Consider the following 16742-nt stretch of genomic DNA (forward strand, 5'->3'; position numbering starts at 1 on the left):
CCCTCCCTTCCACCCTCATCTCATACTGTGGCACTTATTTACCCAAAGTGTTCTTGGCATGCACATTTCTGATCTGCTGCCATCCGAATCTGCCTGCTGCTTGAATGGTTGGCGCCCTGAATATATTTTAGGAAGAAAATTTACCTAAGAGTTAAAAACTCATGATTGTAAATATTCAGTAGGCACTTAAATGATTGTTTCAAAACAGCTTTTGGGATGCAGAGAACATGTTTTTCTGTCAGCTGCTCAATATTTATTTTAACATATTAAACAACCTCAGAAATATTCATTGCACGAAAACCTTTCTACGTTTGAGTGGATTAAATTTACAAACCCACAGTAATGCTATAAATTACATTTACATAATTCATTTCCCACTAAACAATTTATTTAGCCTGTGTCTGCTAATATATGTGTTTAAGGAAAAAGCAGCACCTGTATTGTTGGCCACACAGTTAATTTAGATTAAATAGAATTTAGAAGGCATCTTTGTGTTTCTTTGTTACTGGGCTTACCCTCTCCACCATCCAACATCTGAATTTTACAATTAAACAGCATATATGTGTGTGGTCGTAGGTTAGGAGAGAAATCTGCTAAACAAAACCCAAGCCTCCCTTATTTTTGCTTTTCAGAATGTTCTGTGATGTCCTTTCAAATCATCTATTACTTGTATTTTGCTAATTTTGTGTAATACGGGAAAGACAGACATGAACAAACTGGGTTGGAGGTCAGATGGAAACTTTGAAACCAGCAGTTTGAGCCTAGATGAATTTGAAGTGACAAGGTAGAAAGAAGCAAGAGTTAGTACGTTGACGATGCACACAGGGACCCGAAGAGCCACAGATCTTCTTTCCTTTTGCATTTACATCTATTTTCACAGATGAGGGTGAGGGCCATCAATGCATTTGCTGCTGCAATTTCAGGTTTTAGAATGTTTTGAACAATATGCCTCAAATCACGCCAATAATTAGGGGACCCTTCATTATCGAGTGTTAGGCCTCTAACGATGTTACTGGCAGAGAGGAGACATCGGCTTCACCTTGCAAGGCTTGGTTTTGTGTGGCTGGCACTGAAACAGGCATTGTTCGCCTCAATTTCTCCTCTCTTTTTTCCCAGTATTCTATTAAACCTCTTTGTTAAGAGACCCAGCTGCTTGTTTTCTCTCAAGATAATGACTGAAAAATGCACTTTAAAAAAATCATGGGGAACATTATTTCTGGATGGTCTGTCTGCTCTTTCTTTTTCCTGTCATCTGGTGATGATGACTTTCAATAATCCCTTGGTAATAAAAATTCATTTGAACACACAGACCAAATATGGAGCTTAAATTACCACAGAAACCGTGGACTATTCCCCTTCTTTTCAGCTTAATGGGGATTCTTCACTTTCTTTTCCCCCCAATATATCTATTTTTAAAAAACCTAAAGTATAATTTAAATACAATAAGATTTGCAGATTTTACATATACAGTTTTCTGAGTTTGGACTGATGTACATTCCCATGTAACTGCTATTCCCACCAAGATAAGGAACATTTCCGTTGCCCCAGAAAGTTTTCTCATTTCCTGCCCCAATCTACCCTCCTCCAGAAAACTCCCACTGTTTGGATTTTTATCACCACAGATTAGTTTTGCCTGCTTTTGTGCATTCATTACATAAATGAAATCACACAGTATGTATTCTTTTCCGTCTGGCCTTTTCACTCAGCACAATGTCTTTGAGATCATTCCTGTTGCCGCATGTATCAGTAGTTTGTTCCTTTTTATTGCTAAGATGTAATCCATTTTGTGGATGGAGCACAAATGATCTAGCCTTCTGTTCATGGGCACATCTATTGTTTCCATTTTTGGCTATTTTGAATAAGTTTACTGTGAACATTTATGTATGCAATGTTGTGCGGATATTCGTGCAGATATTCACTTTCATTTTTGTTGGGTAAATACTGAAGTGTACAATTGCTGGGCTGTATGGGAGGTGTATGTTGTACTTTAGAAGAAAGTGCCAAAAAGTTGTTCAAAGTGGTTGTATCTTTTTAAAAAACATCAAAACATGGATGTGTGGAAAGCCGATTTTGGTCTCTGGCAAATTCTATTGTGAGATTTTTGAGGGGATTGATGGGGTGCTCTGCCTCTGCCTTGCTTTTTGACCCACTTTAATTTTGGGGGGTACTTGGCTCCTGTCTACAAAGAGATTTGAAGCATTAGAAATTGTGCAACTTGGCTTTCTTTCTTTCTTTCTTTCTTTCTTTCTCTTTCTCTTTCTCTCTTTTCTTTCTCTGTCTCTCTGTCTTTCTTTCTTTCTTTCGAAAAAGAAATCTCAGGAGGTTTCAGGCAAATGTCCTGAGGAAATGAGCCTCGGACCCATTTCCCTGCAGGCTGTGTGCTCTGGTAGATTGCTCACTTGAATGGTGGGGAAGTGCGGAGGTCTCAAAGAAGGCCACGTCTACAGGCTCTGTGCTGAAGTGGAGCATATCATTCTGCAGCAGGAAGTCGAGATATCAACCCCTCCACCAGAACACAGAATCTCCATGAAAAATCTGTCAGAGAAAGAGGAAGAATCTCAGCAAGAGAACAGCTCTCTCTTTGGTCACTGGGACAAAGACTAGGACCCATTTATAGCTTGCTAATGTTTTACTAGACAAATGCTAGCATCTTTTTTTTCACATTATATGCTGTTCACATGTCTTGCAAATAATCATAAATCAACAGACTTAGACATGTCACCATGATGTTTGTTCTGATCAGTTTACCTTGGTATTAATGAATAGAAAAAAAATACTGTCTTTTACTACCCTTTCCTTGTAAATCTTAGCAAAGCAGGTAAGGAACTGAGGTATGAAGCTGGGGGTGTGAGCACTGCTTTCTTTCCTTCTTGGGGGTAGATTATCATAATCCACAGAGCCCTATTTTAAGATCAGAGTCTCTGGTCTCTTAAGTTTGACAACAGATGCCAGACTCTGTTTCTACTTCCAGCTTTGCAAATAGGCACCCCGTTTGTATAAAAACAATCGAAGGAGGAGCTGATATCAATAACTTAATTGAAATCTTCTTTCTCCATTCATCCCCACTCCTACGTTGCCCCTGCAATTTGTGATTCATGTCAATATATCAGATTATTCTGACCAAATGAGTCAATTGAAATGAGAATATTTAAATAGATATTTATTTACATCATTAAAAATGCTCTAACTTAACAATAAGAAAACAGACAATCTAAGTAAAAAATGGACAAAATATCTGGACACCTCACCAAAGAGGATATGCAGATGGCAAATAAGCATATAAAAAGATACTGAACATCATATATCATCAGGGAATTGGAAATGAAAACAATAATGAAATACCACAGTTACAGGATCTTTGGGGTGTCAATTTTCTGGCCAGAAACCTCTGTGGCTACGGTGCCTTTACTTAAGGTCTTGTCCTGCATCCAGGAAGAATGGGGTATGCAGACAAGTGAAGGGTGAACAAGACGCAGATGAGCTATAGAGTGTTACAACAGCTCAGAGGAGACCCACAATGGGTAGCTCCTTTCTGTAGGCAGGTCATCCCTCAAGTGTTCAGTTCTTAGCAGAGAGGAGGCCCTGGAGAAGATGGCTCCTCTCTGCTAGCAGGTCATCTCTGCAGCTCTCAGCAGAGAGGGTAGCTCCTCCCTGCTATTGGTTGTCCTGTCATCTCCAGCTATCAGCAGAGAGGGTACTCCTCTCTGTAGCTGGTGGTCCTGTCCTCTTTCTGCCCTCTTCCTCCTCTGGCTGTCCTCTGCCCTGCCCTGGCTGGACCTCAGAGGGGAGGAAGTGCATGCAGATTGGTCCATGGGTAGCCATGGATGGGTGGAACAGGCACCAGAAGTCCCCACTCTGGTCCGTGGGACTGGCAGCCTGGTCCCCAGCCTTCAGGTCTTCCCTGGCCTGAAGGTAGAGCCTTACAAGTACCTGCCTTCTTCCACCCAGGACTCTGCCTCCTGCTGACATTCAAGGCCCCAGGACTTGGCCCCAACCCTACTCTGAGAGTGGAGCAGGTGCAGGGAGAGAAGAGAAGCCAGGCAGTGGGAGCCAACATCCCTGAGCCTTTGGGGCATCAGGGACAGTCCTTTCCTGACCTGAGGGTGCAGGCTGTAGAGATGCCTGGGTTCTGTGCCTGGGAGGGCAGCCACAGCTGCACTCAGGAAGGCAGATCCTGCCTGCTCCCAGCCCTCCCCCAAGAGCACAGGGAGCTCAGATCCACAACTGCAGTTTGGGCGGCTATAGCCCTACCCAGGAGGGTGGGGATGGCTCCTGCCTGCTCTGTAGAGCAGGAGGCCTGGGTCTGCAGCTATGGTTTGGGTGGCTACAGTGGCACCTGAGGAGCTCCTGCCCCAACTCAGATGGAGTGGGGTTCCCACTGGCTCCATGGAATGTGCAGCCACAGCTGGGCCTCCCTGCTGCAGCCAGTGTGATGATGGCCGCTGCTGTCATAACCACTACACACCTATAAGAAGGGTGAAAAAATCATTAAGAAATAAGAGAATGGTGAGAATCCAAAACACTGAAGATACCAAATGCTCGTAAGGATGTGAAGCAATAAGAACCCTCATTGCTGGTAGCAATTTGTCAGTTTCTTAGCAAATGAAACATACCCTTACCATAAGATTTAGCAATCACACTCCTTGGTATTTACTCAAATGAATTGAAAATTATGTCTACATAAAAACTTGCACACATTATTCACAATAGCAAAGACATGGAATCAACCTAAATGCCCATCAATGGTAGACTGTATAAATAAAATGTGGTACATATACAACATGGAATACTATGCAGCCATTAAAAAGAATGAGATTGTATCCTTTTCAGGAGCCTGAATGGAGCTGGAGACCACCATCCTTAACAAACTAATGCGAGAACAGAAAACCAAATACTGCATATTCTCACAAGTGGGAGCTAAATGATAAGAACATATGGACACCAAGAGGGGAACAATAGACACTGGGGCCTATTTGAGGGTGGAGGATGGAAGGAGGGAGAGGAGCAGAAAAAAATAACTGTCAGGTCCTATGCTTAGGGTGGATGACAAAATAATCTGTACAGCCAACCCTGTGACACAAGTTTACCTATATAACAAACCTGCATATGTATCCCTAAACCTAAAATAAAAGTTTTTATAAACCTTGCACATAAATATTTATAGCAGCTTTATTCATTATTGTCAAGCTTGGAAGTAACCAAGATGTCATTCAGTACATGAATGGATAAACAAACTGTAGTACCTTCATACAATATAATATTATTCAGTGATAAAAAGAAGTGAGTTATCAGGCTCTGAAAAGACATGAAAGAGACCCTTTGTTCTGCAGCTGGGACCTCCATCTTCTCCTGCCTTGGAAATCACCCCATTCTCAGGCCTCCAGCTTCAGACTGAATTCCGCCACTGGCTTTCCTGGTTCCCCAGTTTGCAGAAGGCATTTCATGGGAATGCTCAGCCACCATAATCATATGAAAAACTCAGCCACCAGCTAGCCAATAGCATACCTGAGCAGGGAGTGGAAGGTTTCATATGATATCATGGCTGGGATATAGTCACTATCAAGACAGAGAGAACCCCCAACGTGGCCCCCTGGATTCAAGAAAGCAATTCTTCACTTGGACACTCAACCTGAAGCAGAGAATCCAAGAAAAGTACAAAGCAAAGATTTTCACCTTTTTGTGCCTTCAAAGAGTCCCCAAACTTTTTGTGGGAAAGAGGTGGCTGGTTCTTATTTTCCTAAAATCTCACAATATCTAAGGGGTAGGTGAGGACTAGGCATTTGCCCCAACCCCCTTCTCACTAGAAGTGCTAAAGGGATTTGGCCATAATAGCAGCTGTTTCATAGCCAGTCTTGCAGAAACTTTTTTGGAACCTGGTGCAAATGCCTGTCCCATGGAACCAGAAAAAAAGATCAAGCACATTGTGATTGCCACTAAAAAATTAGAATTGAGGTATGCTCCTGTCTTGGTCTGTTCATGCTGCTATAACAAAATACCATAGAATGGGTGATTATAAACAACAGAAATTGAGTTCTGAAAACTGGGAAGTCAAAGGTCAAAGTGCTGGCAGATTTACTGTCTGATGAGGGCCTGCTTTTTGGTTTATAGGTGGCCCTTTCTACCAGTGTCCTCATATGTGGAAGAGGCAAGCTAGCTCTCTGGAGCCTCTTTTTATAAGGACACTAATCCCATTCATAAGGGCTCTGACCTCATAACCTAATCACTTCCCAAAGGCCCCACTTTGTAATTTCATCATACTGGTGATTAAATTTCAACATGCCATCATCTGTGTTGGGGAACCCTGAGGAATCTGTTTTTGTATGGGTAAGATCAAGAGGTCAAAAACACAGGAGCAAATCTTTGTGGCCCTGGATGAGGGAATGGTTTCTTAGATATGACATCAAAAACACAAACAACAAAAGAAAAAAAATAGATACATTAGAGTTCATGAAATTTAAAACTCTTGTGCTTCCAAGAACACCGTAGAGAAAGTGAAAAGATAAACCATGTTCAAGCAGGGGGCAAGTGAAAGCTCTGCTCCAAAGGCAGCAAATAAATGTGTTCAGAGGAGTCTATTTCATGTCCATTGATCAGAGAGATATTGACAAATTTAAATGAACATGGCTTTGTATTTAATGAAGTGGCTCTGAAGTGCCACATGGAATGCCAAACCTCTGTTTCAGGTTTCTTAGACATATTTATTTGTTGTTTCTCTAATTTGTGGGCATGGTTGGATCCTTACTGAACAATTAATTGATGGAAAAGCCAAAATGAGAAGCAAGCACCTTTTTTTCTTTTCTAGGTGGCTGCTGAGCTTGAAGGTCTTAAAATATTTTTGGCTTGATCATTCTAGAGTCAAGATCAGTCAGCTTGGAAAGCCTAGGATTCATATTCTTTCAGTATCTGGATAAAATAAGTATCTGGATGACCTAGGTACCATATATACTACCTGAGGAAGCAAGTTGATTCCATGGAAAAAGTGTAGACCACTATTATTTTTTGCTTGGATGACTAAAAGCTTCCTAATTTCCCTTAGTGCAAATTCTGGCTCCACTAATTTGTAAATGTTTCACTTTAGGCAAGTTACACAATCCTTGCTGAAGTCTCAGTTTCTCTTTAAGGAAAATGAAAATAACCATAACTACCTTGCACAGTTGTTAAAAGAATGAAATAGGATTATACAAAGAACTCAGTATAGGACTTGGTAAATAGTAGGTTCTTAGCAGATAGTGGGACCTGTAGATAATCTCTAAATGTGGTTTCCAAATTGGGGGAAGCCAGTATATCTCTCCTATACATTCACATCTTGTATCTGCTTGCTAGCCTTGGTGTGATTTCTCTCTGATGGATTTATTATTTACATGTTTATCTCTTTACTGGACTTCAGCTACCTAGGACAATGGTGGAACTTACTCTTTCTATCCCCAGTGACTAGCAGTGGACTTAGTGAATGTTTGAATGAATAAAAATCTCTCCCACTGTATATATTGGGAGGAAAGAAAATATCAATTTCACCAGTGCCCACCCTATTGAAGACTTCTCAGACTGAAGCCATCCGTGAGTGTATACCCTTGTCTTTTAGAGTACAGTGATCACTATTCATAGATGTTCTCATCAAGCAGGACATGAAGGAAAAAATTGTCCTCTTTTCTGTGCAAACTGAACTTCAGTGTTTGTAATCTTATCAGACTGGGCTGGAGAGAAGTAAAATAATATCATGGACCATTAGTGGTCACAAGACATAGTGTTTATAGAATCCTCCAAATGAAATCTTTCCTGTTTTTCATTGTGTGGGTGTATTAGTCCATTCTTGCATTGCTATGAAGGAATACCTGAGACTGGGTAATTTATAAAGAAAAGAGGTTTAATTAGCTCATGGTTCCACAGGCTGTACAGGAAGCATGATGCTGGCATCTGCTTGGCTTCTGGGGAGGCCTCAGGAAACTTACAATCATGGCCAAAGGCAAAGGTGTAGCAAGGCATCTCACATGGCGGGAGGAGGGGTTTGGGGAGGTGCCACACACTTTGAAATGACCAGATCTCATGAGAACACACTCATGATCATGAGGACAGTACCAAGGGGATGATGCTAAACCATTCATGAGAAATTCATCCACATGGCTCAGTTACCTCCCACCAGGCCCCACCTCCAACATTAGGGATTACGATTTGACATGAGATTTGGTAGGAACACAAATCCAAACCATGTAATTCCACCCCAGCTCCTCCCAAATCTCATATCCTTCTCACATTGCAAAATACGATCATGCCTTCCCAACAGTCCCTCAAAGTCTTAATTAATTCCAGCATTGACTAACTCAAAAGTCTGAAGTCTCAACTGAGACAAGGCTAGTCCCTTCCACCTATGAGCCTGTAAAATAAAGAACAAGTTAGTTATTTCCAAGATATAATGGGGGCACAAGCATTGGGTAAACATTCCCATTCCAAAAGGGAGAAATTGGCCAAAAGAAAAGGGCTACAGGCCCCATGTAAGTCTGAAACCCAGCAGAGCAGCCATTAAATCTTAAAGCTCCAAAATGATCTCCTTTGACTCCATGTCCCACAACCAGGGCACACTGGTGCAAGGGGGTGGGCTCCCAAGGCTTTGGGCAGCTCTGCCTCTGTGGCTTTACAGGACTCAGCCCCTGTGGCTGGTCTCATAGGCTGGCATTAAGTGCCTGCAGCTTTTCCAGGTGCAGGGTGCAAGCTGTTGGTGAATCTATCGTTCTGGGTTCTGGAGGACAGTGGCCCAGTGGGGACTCTGTATGGGGGCTCCAATCCCACATTTCCCCTCTGCACTGCCCTAATAGAGGTTCTCCATGAGGGATACACCTCTTTAGAAGTCTTTTTTTTTTTTTTTTTTTGAGACGGAGTCTCGCTCTGTTGCCCAGGCTGGAGTGCAGTGGCGCGGTCTCGGCTCACTGCAAGCTCCGCCTCCCGGGTTCGTGCCATTCTCCTGCCTCAGCCTCCAGAGTAGCTGGGACTACAGGCGGCCACCACCGCACCTGGCTAATTTTTTTTTTAGTTTTAGTAGGATGGGGTTTCACCGTGTTAGCTAGGATGGTCTCGATCTCCTCACCTCATGATCCGCCCACCTCGGCCTCCCAAAGTGCTGGGATTACAGGCATGAGCCACCGTGCCCGGCCTTTAGCAGGCTTTTGCCTGGACATCTGGGCTTTTCCATACATCCTCTGAAATCTAGGTGGAGGCTCCCAAGCCTCAACTCTTGCATTCTGTGCACCTGCAATGAAACAACACACTTCTAAATAACACATACATCAAAGAAGAAATCTCAAGAGAAATTAAAAAATAATTTGAACTAAATAAGAGTAAAAATAGAATAACTGAATAAATCAAAATTTGTGAAATGCAGAGAAAGCAGTGCTTAGCAGGAAATTTATAGCATTGAATGCATATATTAGAAAAAAGGTCTAAAATCAATAATCTATCTTCCACATTAGGAAACTAAAAAAAGAAGTACAAATTAATCCCAAAGTAAGCAGAAGAAATAAAAATTAGAGCAGGAATCCATGGAATTAAAAACAGGAAATCAATAGAGAAAAGAAATCAAAAGCTGGTTCTTTGAAAAGATCAATAAAATTGATGTCTCTAGCCAGGTTAATTAAGAAAAAAAGAGAAAAGATAATGTCCAGGCATGGTGATGCAAGCCTTTAATCCCAGCTATTTTGGGGCTGAGGTGGGAGGATCACCTGAGCTCAGGAGTTTGAGTTTGAGGCCAGCTTGAACAGCATGCAAGACGCTGTCTCTAAAACAGAGGGGGTGGGGGGAAGAAACAGAGAGAGAGAGCGAGAGAGAGGGAGAGAAGACAGAAATTACTCATATCAGAAATGAAAGAAAGGGCATCACTACAAATCCTATGAGTATCAAAAGGATAATAAAGGTATATTATGAACAACTCTATGCCTACAAATTTGACAACCTAGATGAAATGGATAAATTCCTTGAAAGACATATGTGCTAAAACTCACACAAGAAGAAACAGACAATCTGAATAGGCCTATATCTATTAAAAATATTGGATCAATAGTTAAAAACTTCCCAAAACAGAAAACACCAGGACAAGATGGATTCACTGGGGAATTCTACCAAATATTTAAGTAAGAAATCATACCAATTCTATACAATCCTTTTCAGAAGATAAAACCCCAGAAAAAACTTCCTAATTCATTCTATGAGGGTAGCATTACTCTAATATCAAAACAAGACAAAGACGTTACGAGAAAGCTATGGAACAATATATCTCATAAATACAGATGGAAAAATCTTTGACAAAATGTTAGCAAATCCTCAGATGCTCAAGACCCTTATATAAAATGGTGTAATATTTGCATATAACCTACACACTTCCTCTTGTATATTTAAAATAATCTCTAGATTACTTATAATACCTAATACAATGAAAATGCTATGCAAATAGTTATTATACTGTACTGCTTTTTAAATTTGTATTATTTTTTATTTTGTACTTTTTTAAAAAAAATTATTTTTGATCTGCTTGTTTGATTTTTTGTTCTGTTGTTTGAAATCACAGATGGAAACCTGAGGATATAGAGGGCTGACTGTATGTGAGCACTCCCCAAAATGAAATACTAAGATATGAATTTAACAAAATATGTATAATAAATCAAATAATAACTGAATAAATGAAGAGATCTTTCATGTTCATGGATAGGAAGGCTCAATATCATCAAGATGTTGATTCTTTAAAACTTGATCTATAGATTCAGCACAATCCCAATCAAAATCCTGGGAAGCTGTATTGTGGTTATAGACAATGATTGGAAAGTTTGTACAGAGAGGCAAAAGACTCAGAATAGTCAATTCTATATTGAAGGAGAAGAACAAAGTTGGAGGACTGACACTACCTGACTTCAAGACTAACTATAAAGCTACAGTAATCAAGACAGTGTGGTATTGACAAATAGATCAATGGAACAGAATAGACAGCCCAGAAAAAGACCCATACAAATATGGTCAACTGATCTTTGATGTAGGAGCAAAGGCAGTACAATGGAAGAAAGATAGTCTTTTCAACAAACAGTGCTGGAGAAACTAGACATCCAAGTGCAAAAAAAAAAAAAGAAAAGAATTTAGACATAGACTTATACCTTTCATAGAAATTAACTCAAAATGGATCATCAACCTAAATGTAAAATGCATAACAATAAAACTTCTAGAAGATAACACATGAGAAAACCTAGATGGCCTTGAGTATAGTGATAACTTTTTAAATAGAGTGCCATAAGCATGATTCATAAAAGAAATAATTGCCCAGGCATGGTGGCTCATGCTTGTAATCCCAGCACTTTGGGAGGCTGAGGTGGGCGGATCACGTGAGGTCAGGAGTTCAAGACCTGACCAACATGATGAACCCCTGTCTCTACTAAAAATACAAAAAATTAGCTGGGCGTGGTGGTGCACACCTGTAATCCTAGCTACTTGGGAGGCTGAGGCAGGAGAATTGCTTGAACCTGGGAGGCAAAGGTTGCAGTGAGCTGAGATTGCACCACTGCACTCTCGCCTGGGCAACAAGAGTGAAACTCCACCTCCAAAAAAAAAAAAAAAAAAAAAAAAAGAAAGAGAAAGAAATAAGTGGTAAGCTGGACTTCATCGAAATTAAAAACTTCTACAAAAGACACAGTCAAGAGAATGGGAAGACAAGTCACAGACAGGAAGAAAATATTTGCAAAAGATATATTTGATAAATGACTGTTATCCAAATATACTAAGAACTCTTAAAACCCCACAATAATAAAATGAACAACCTAATTAAAAAATAGGCAGGAGACCTGAGCAGGCACCTCACCAAAGAAGATATACAGAGGGTAAATAAGCATATGATAAGATGCTCAACATCATATGTCATTACAAAATTGCAAATTAAAACAAAAGTGAAATACCATGGTACACCTATTAGAATGGTGAAAATAAAAAACACTGATAACACCAAATGCTGGTGAAGATGTAGAGCAACAGAAACTCTCATTCACTGCTGATGGGAATGCAAAATGGTACAGTCATTTTAGAAGAGAGTTTGGCAGTTTCTTACAAAACTGAACATAGTCTTATTATAAGATCCAGTAATCATGCCCCTTGGTATTTACCCAAATGAGCTGAAAACTTATGCCCACACAAAAACTTGCACACAAGTGTTTATAGCAGTTTTATTCATAATTGCCAAAACTTGGAAGCAATCAAGATGGCCTTCAGTAGTGAAAGAATAAATAAACTGTGGTATATACAGACCATGCAGTATTATTCAGTGCTAAAAAGAAATGAGCTATCAGGCCGGGCGCGGTGGCCCACACCTGTAATGCCAGCACTTTGGGAGGCCAAGGAGGGTGGATCACGAGGTCAGGAGTTCAAGACCAGCCTGGCCAAGATGGTGAAACCCCATCTCTACTAAAAATACAAAAAAATTAGCTGGGAGTGGTGGTGGGCACCTGTAATCTCAGCTACTCGGGAGGCTGAGGCAGAGAATTGCTTGAACCCGGGAGGTGGAGGTTGCAGTGAGCCGAGATCACACACTCCAGCCTGGGCGACAGAGCGAGACTTTGTCTCAAAAAAAAAAAAAAAAAGAGCTATCAAGTCATGAAAATACATGGAGGAAACTTAAGTGCACATTACTAAGTGAAAGCAGACAATCTGAATATACTACATACTATATGATTCCAAACATATGACATTTTACAAAAGGCAAAATCATGGAGACAGTAAAATAATGAGTGGTTGCCAGGGACTGGGGGGAGAGTGGGATGAGTAAACGTAGCACAGAGGATTTTTAGGGCAATGAGATGATTCTGCATGGTGATATAATAGTAGATACATGCTACTATACAATTTGTCTCCACCCACAGAATGCTTAGCACCAAGACCTGATGTAAACTAGGGACTTTGGGTGATAATGATGTATCCATGCAGCTTTATCAATTGTAGCAAATGTTCCACTGTGGGTCAGGATGTTAACAGTGGGAGAGGTTGTGCATGTGTGGGCTAAGGGGTATATGGGAACTCTCTGTACTTTCCATTCAATTTTGCTGTGAACCCAAAACTGTTCTAAAAAATAGTCCATTAACAAAAAAAAAGAATGTACCTTTTTTATCTGTAATTGCTCCTAATTTGTAGCAATTCAGGGAAAACAGCTAGAGAAAGCACGTTATCAACACAATGCACAAAATAGGCATTGAGAACCTCAAAAATGATATCATTTGTTAATGCAGAACCCAGACTGGTCCCAGGTCTTCATCAGGATGGGTTGATGATTTTGATTGGGGGGTAGGTTCAAAGTTTGGAGAGCACAGAGGACATGCAAAAGTAATTCCATGTGCTTCTCAGATTATGGATTTGGTGTGTAAGAAAGGTTTTATTTTTAAATTTTTCTGAATTCTCTCAAGTTTTTCTTCTGGTGGAAAACTCAATGTTGGTCATTATTAGAGCTGTTTATTTTCACCTCCGGTTTAAAAAGGTCCTGGGGTCTTACTCACTGCCAAGCATTGGAGGGTGAGCCTCTTGTCATCCAGGTACCTCTCCCATGCCCACCATCTTAGCTTACATGGTACCTCCAGGCTTGGCAGCCCTGCTGTTTCTTCAAGGCTCAGGAATTTATGGTGAGGCAGGGATCCTACCTACCTCACTAGCTGGACAGCTATGTTTTTCAGCTAGTTAATAGAACTGTCTATACACAAGGAGGAAAAGGAAGTGAGAACAAGAATGAAAGAAAGGGAGGGAGAGAAGAGAATAGAGAAGAGGAGAGAGAAGAGAAGAGAAGAGAGGAAGGAGTGCCCAATGAGGTGCAAACGTCCATGAGAGAACATTGGGGTTAAGTTAGGTGAACAGGCAGTAAAAATCCAACGCTCCCCTGTGTTGGACAGATGTCTGGTCCTTAAGGTACCTTTCTTAGCTGGGTGGTCTAACAACAGCTTTCAAAAATGTGCCTGCCCCCCCCACAAAAAAATAGGGGAAAAAACGTGCTTCCCCAGAAAGACAAATACATGTTCTGACTCATATGTGGGAGCTAAAAAAGTGGATCTCATGAAGACAGAGAGTAGAATAATGGTTGCCAGAGGCTTGGAAGGGTAATGAGGAGGAGGGCATGAAGAGAAGTTGATTAATGGGTGAAGATATACAGTTTGATTGAAGAAATAAAACCTAGTGTTCAATAAATCAGTAGGGTAACTATAGTTTACAATAAGCTATTTTACCTTTCAAGATAGTTAGAAGAGAATAATTCAGCTATTTCCAGCATAAAGACAAATGTTTAAAGTGATGGTTATCCTAACTACACTGACTTGATCAAACTTACAAATTATATAAATGTATTAAATTATCACATGTACCTTGAAGCTATGTATATTTATTATGTATCAATAAGAAATTGTTTCCGAAAAAGTGCCCCCCAGTTGTTTTTATGGGAACTTTCCTCTTCTTCGGGACCAGCCCCTGAGAGTTAATATAGATCAGGTTGGAATACATTTGTTTGGTTTATATTTTAAGCTTATAAATGAGAAAGGCCATTTCTTTCTCTCTCTCTCTAAGAGGTAGATGTGAGCTGAACATAACAGCCATACAATTTTAAGCTTCCAGGATGAAATTTTCCTTCTCCAAGGTATGAGGTTTTTAGTGCTGAACCCCTGTTAGCCTCAATAGGGAAGGCACCGGGATCGAGATGCCAAAGAAGAGACCGAGAGTCAGCAAAGGAGATGGAGTTTTATTAGGGGCTTCCATACAGGGGAGAGAGTCCAGTGGCCGTGGGCTGAATGGGATAACTGCTTTATGTGCAGAAACAGTCCAGTGGCAGTGGGCTGGACAAGATATCTGCCTTACATACAGTCCAGTGGCATTGGGCTGGGCAGGAAAACCACAACCACTTGCAAATAACATGCAGTTTATGTAGAGTTTTCACTGACCACCCTCTCCCTAACAACCTCCACTTTATAACCTTCATTTAAGCCAAAATTCAGGGTCTCAGTTCTCTGTATGACCTGTGTCCCATGGGTGGGCTAGGGGCTCAGTTGCTCCTCATAGATAAGGAACGACTCTCCTGGTTGGCTGTTCCCCGATCCCATAGTTTGGAATGCACCTTCAGGTATACCTTCCATGCAGAGTCAGTCCAAGGGTATGCTTAAGCTATTGCTGCCAGGTGCGTTTACCCTACAGGTTTAAATTTACCTTTCAAGCAGTCTGTCCTATTATTTGGGAACACCATCACAGTGAATGTTTAATCAGGAAGCAAGAACCCCTGCTTTGTCCTTGTGGAAGATGTGAACATTAGGAACTTACCCAAAGGCCTGGGCTTGGGTTCCTGAAGTTCAGTCCTTGAAGTCCCGCCTTGGGAGGTCTGCTGGACGATAGTAGTGGGTGGGTGTTCTAATGAGTCTCTCTGTGGATGTGGTTGGTGTTTTTTTGCTTGGTAGCGGCAGGAAGCATTGCTTTTCTTTGTAAGAATTCCAGTCTCTGTGCTTCTTGCTTGTTCTTGGGAGGTGAGTGTGTGTGGCGTGTGTGTGGTGTGTGTGGGGTGGTGTGTGTGGGGGGTTGTGTGTGTAGGGTGTGTGTGTGGTGTGTGTGTGTGCTGTGTGTGTGGTGTATGTGTGGGGTTGTGGTGTGTGTAGGGTGTGTGTGAGTTGTGTGTGTGTGTGGTGTGTGTGTGGCGTGGTGTGTGTGTGTGGTGTGTGTGTGGCGTGGTGTGTGTGTGCTGTGTGTGGGGTGGTGTATGTGGTGTGTGTGTGGGATTGTGGTGTGTGTATGTAGGATGTGTGTGAGTTGTGTGTGTGGTTGTGTGTGGTGTGTGTGTGGGGTTTGTGTGTGGGGTGGTGTGTGGGGGGTGTGTGTGAGGTTGTAGGGGGTGTGTGAATTGTGTGTGTGGTGTGTGTGTGTGTGATGTGTGTGTGGGGTGGTGAGTGTGTGGTGTGTGTGTGGGGTGGTGTGTGTGTGGTGTGTGTGTGTGTGGGGTGTGTGTGGGGTGGTGTGTGTGTGTGGTGTGTGTGGAGTGGTGTGTGTGTGTGGGGTTGTGGTGTGTGTGTAGGGTGTGTGTATGTGGTGTGTGCGAGTGTGTGTGTCTGGTGTGTGTGTGTGTGTGTGTGAATATTAAGCTGCTGCTCATGACGGGCAGGAGCTGAGACAGCTGTAAGGTGGGGCGCGCTGGAGAAGAGGCTGAGAAGCACTGCATTCCGTCACACTGGGTTTGGTCACACCAAAACCTGGATCTCACAGCAATGTTACAGAAGACTAAATAGGATTCCTGGAAATAATGTCCAGTTGAAGGACGTTGCCATTGTCAATCAGCTTTGTAAAACAGCAGGACCTGGCACCAGAAAAGGGTTCAGGAGGCAAGTCTCAGGCTGGAATAGGGTGAGGGGGGTCGGGGAGTTCGCCTGTCTTGCGCTCTTGTGGAGGTTGAGGTCCAGATGCTGAATAGAACAGGTATTGAGTTCGCCTCCAGTGGGAATGGTAAGCTAGGATTATCTATTTGATGTGTGTAGAGGATCAGGCAAAGAGGAGGCAAGCAAGGGAAACTGCCTGTGAACTATAGAGAATCGATCTGCTATCCAGCTGTTTCTCTCTTTTGTTGTAACTCCCTTCAATTAACTCCAAACCCCAACCCCCCATAAGACCCCTTTTAAACATTACGGCTTGGTTTCTACATTCAATGATGGGAAGTCAGAGGAGTCCATTTTGGGGGGCAGAATGGTACAGCAGAAAACAGCAGCTGGAAAGAGGAAGAT

The 16742-nt window shown here is 41.8% G+C and overlaps 1 protein-coding gene across 1 annotated transcript; it reads right to left on the reverse strand.

Moving 5' to 3' along the window:
* Positions 1-235: 235 nt before the first annotated feature.
* LOC134756940 (histidine-rich glycoprotein-like) lies at positions 236-16184 on the reverse strand. Its single transcript, XM_063697068.1, has 3 exons — positions 15301-16184; positions 9080-9241; positions 236-2535 (listed from the first exon to the last, which is right to left on the reverse strand). The coding sequence occupies exons 1-2, from the start codon at positions 16118-16120 to the stop codon at positions 9081-9083; spliced, it is 981 nt and encodes a 326-aa protein (XP_063553138.1). The 5' UTR covers positions 16121-16184; the 3' UTR covers positions 236-2535; position 9080.
* Positions 16185-16742: the final 558 nt, after the last annotated feature.

Source organism: Gorilla gorilla, chromosome 13 (genome assembly GCF_029281585.2).
Source record: "Gorilla gorilla gorilla isolate KB3781 chromosome 13, NHGRI_mGorGor1-v2.1_pri, whole genome shotgun sequence".
Classification (NCBI taxonomy): domain Eukaryota; kingdom Metazoa; phylum Chordata; class Mammalia; order Primates; family Hominidae; genus Gorilla; species Gorilla gorilla.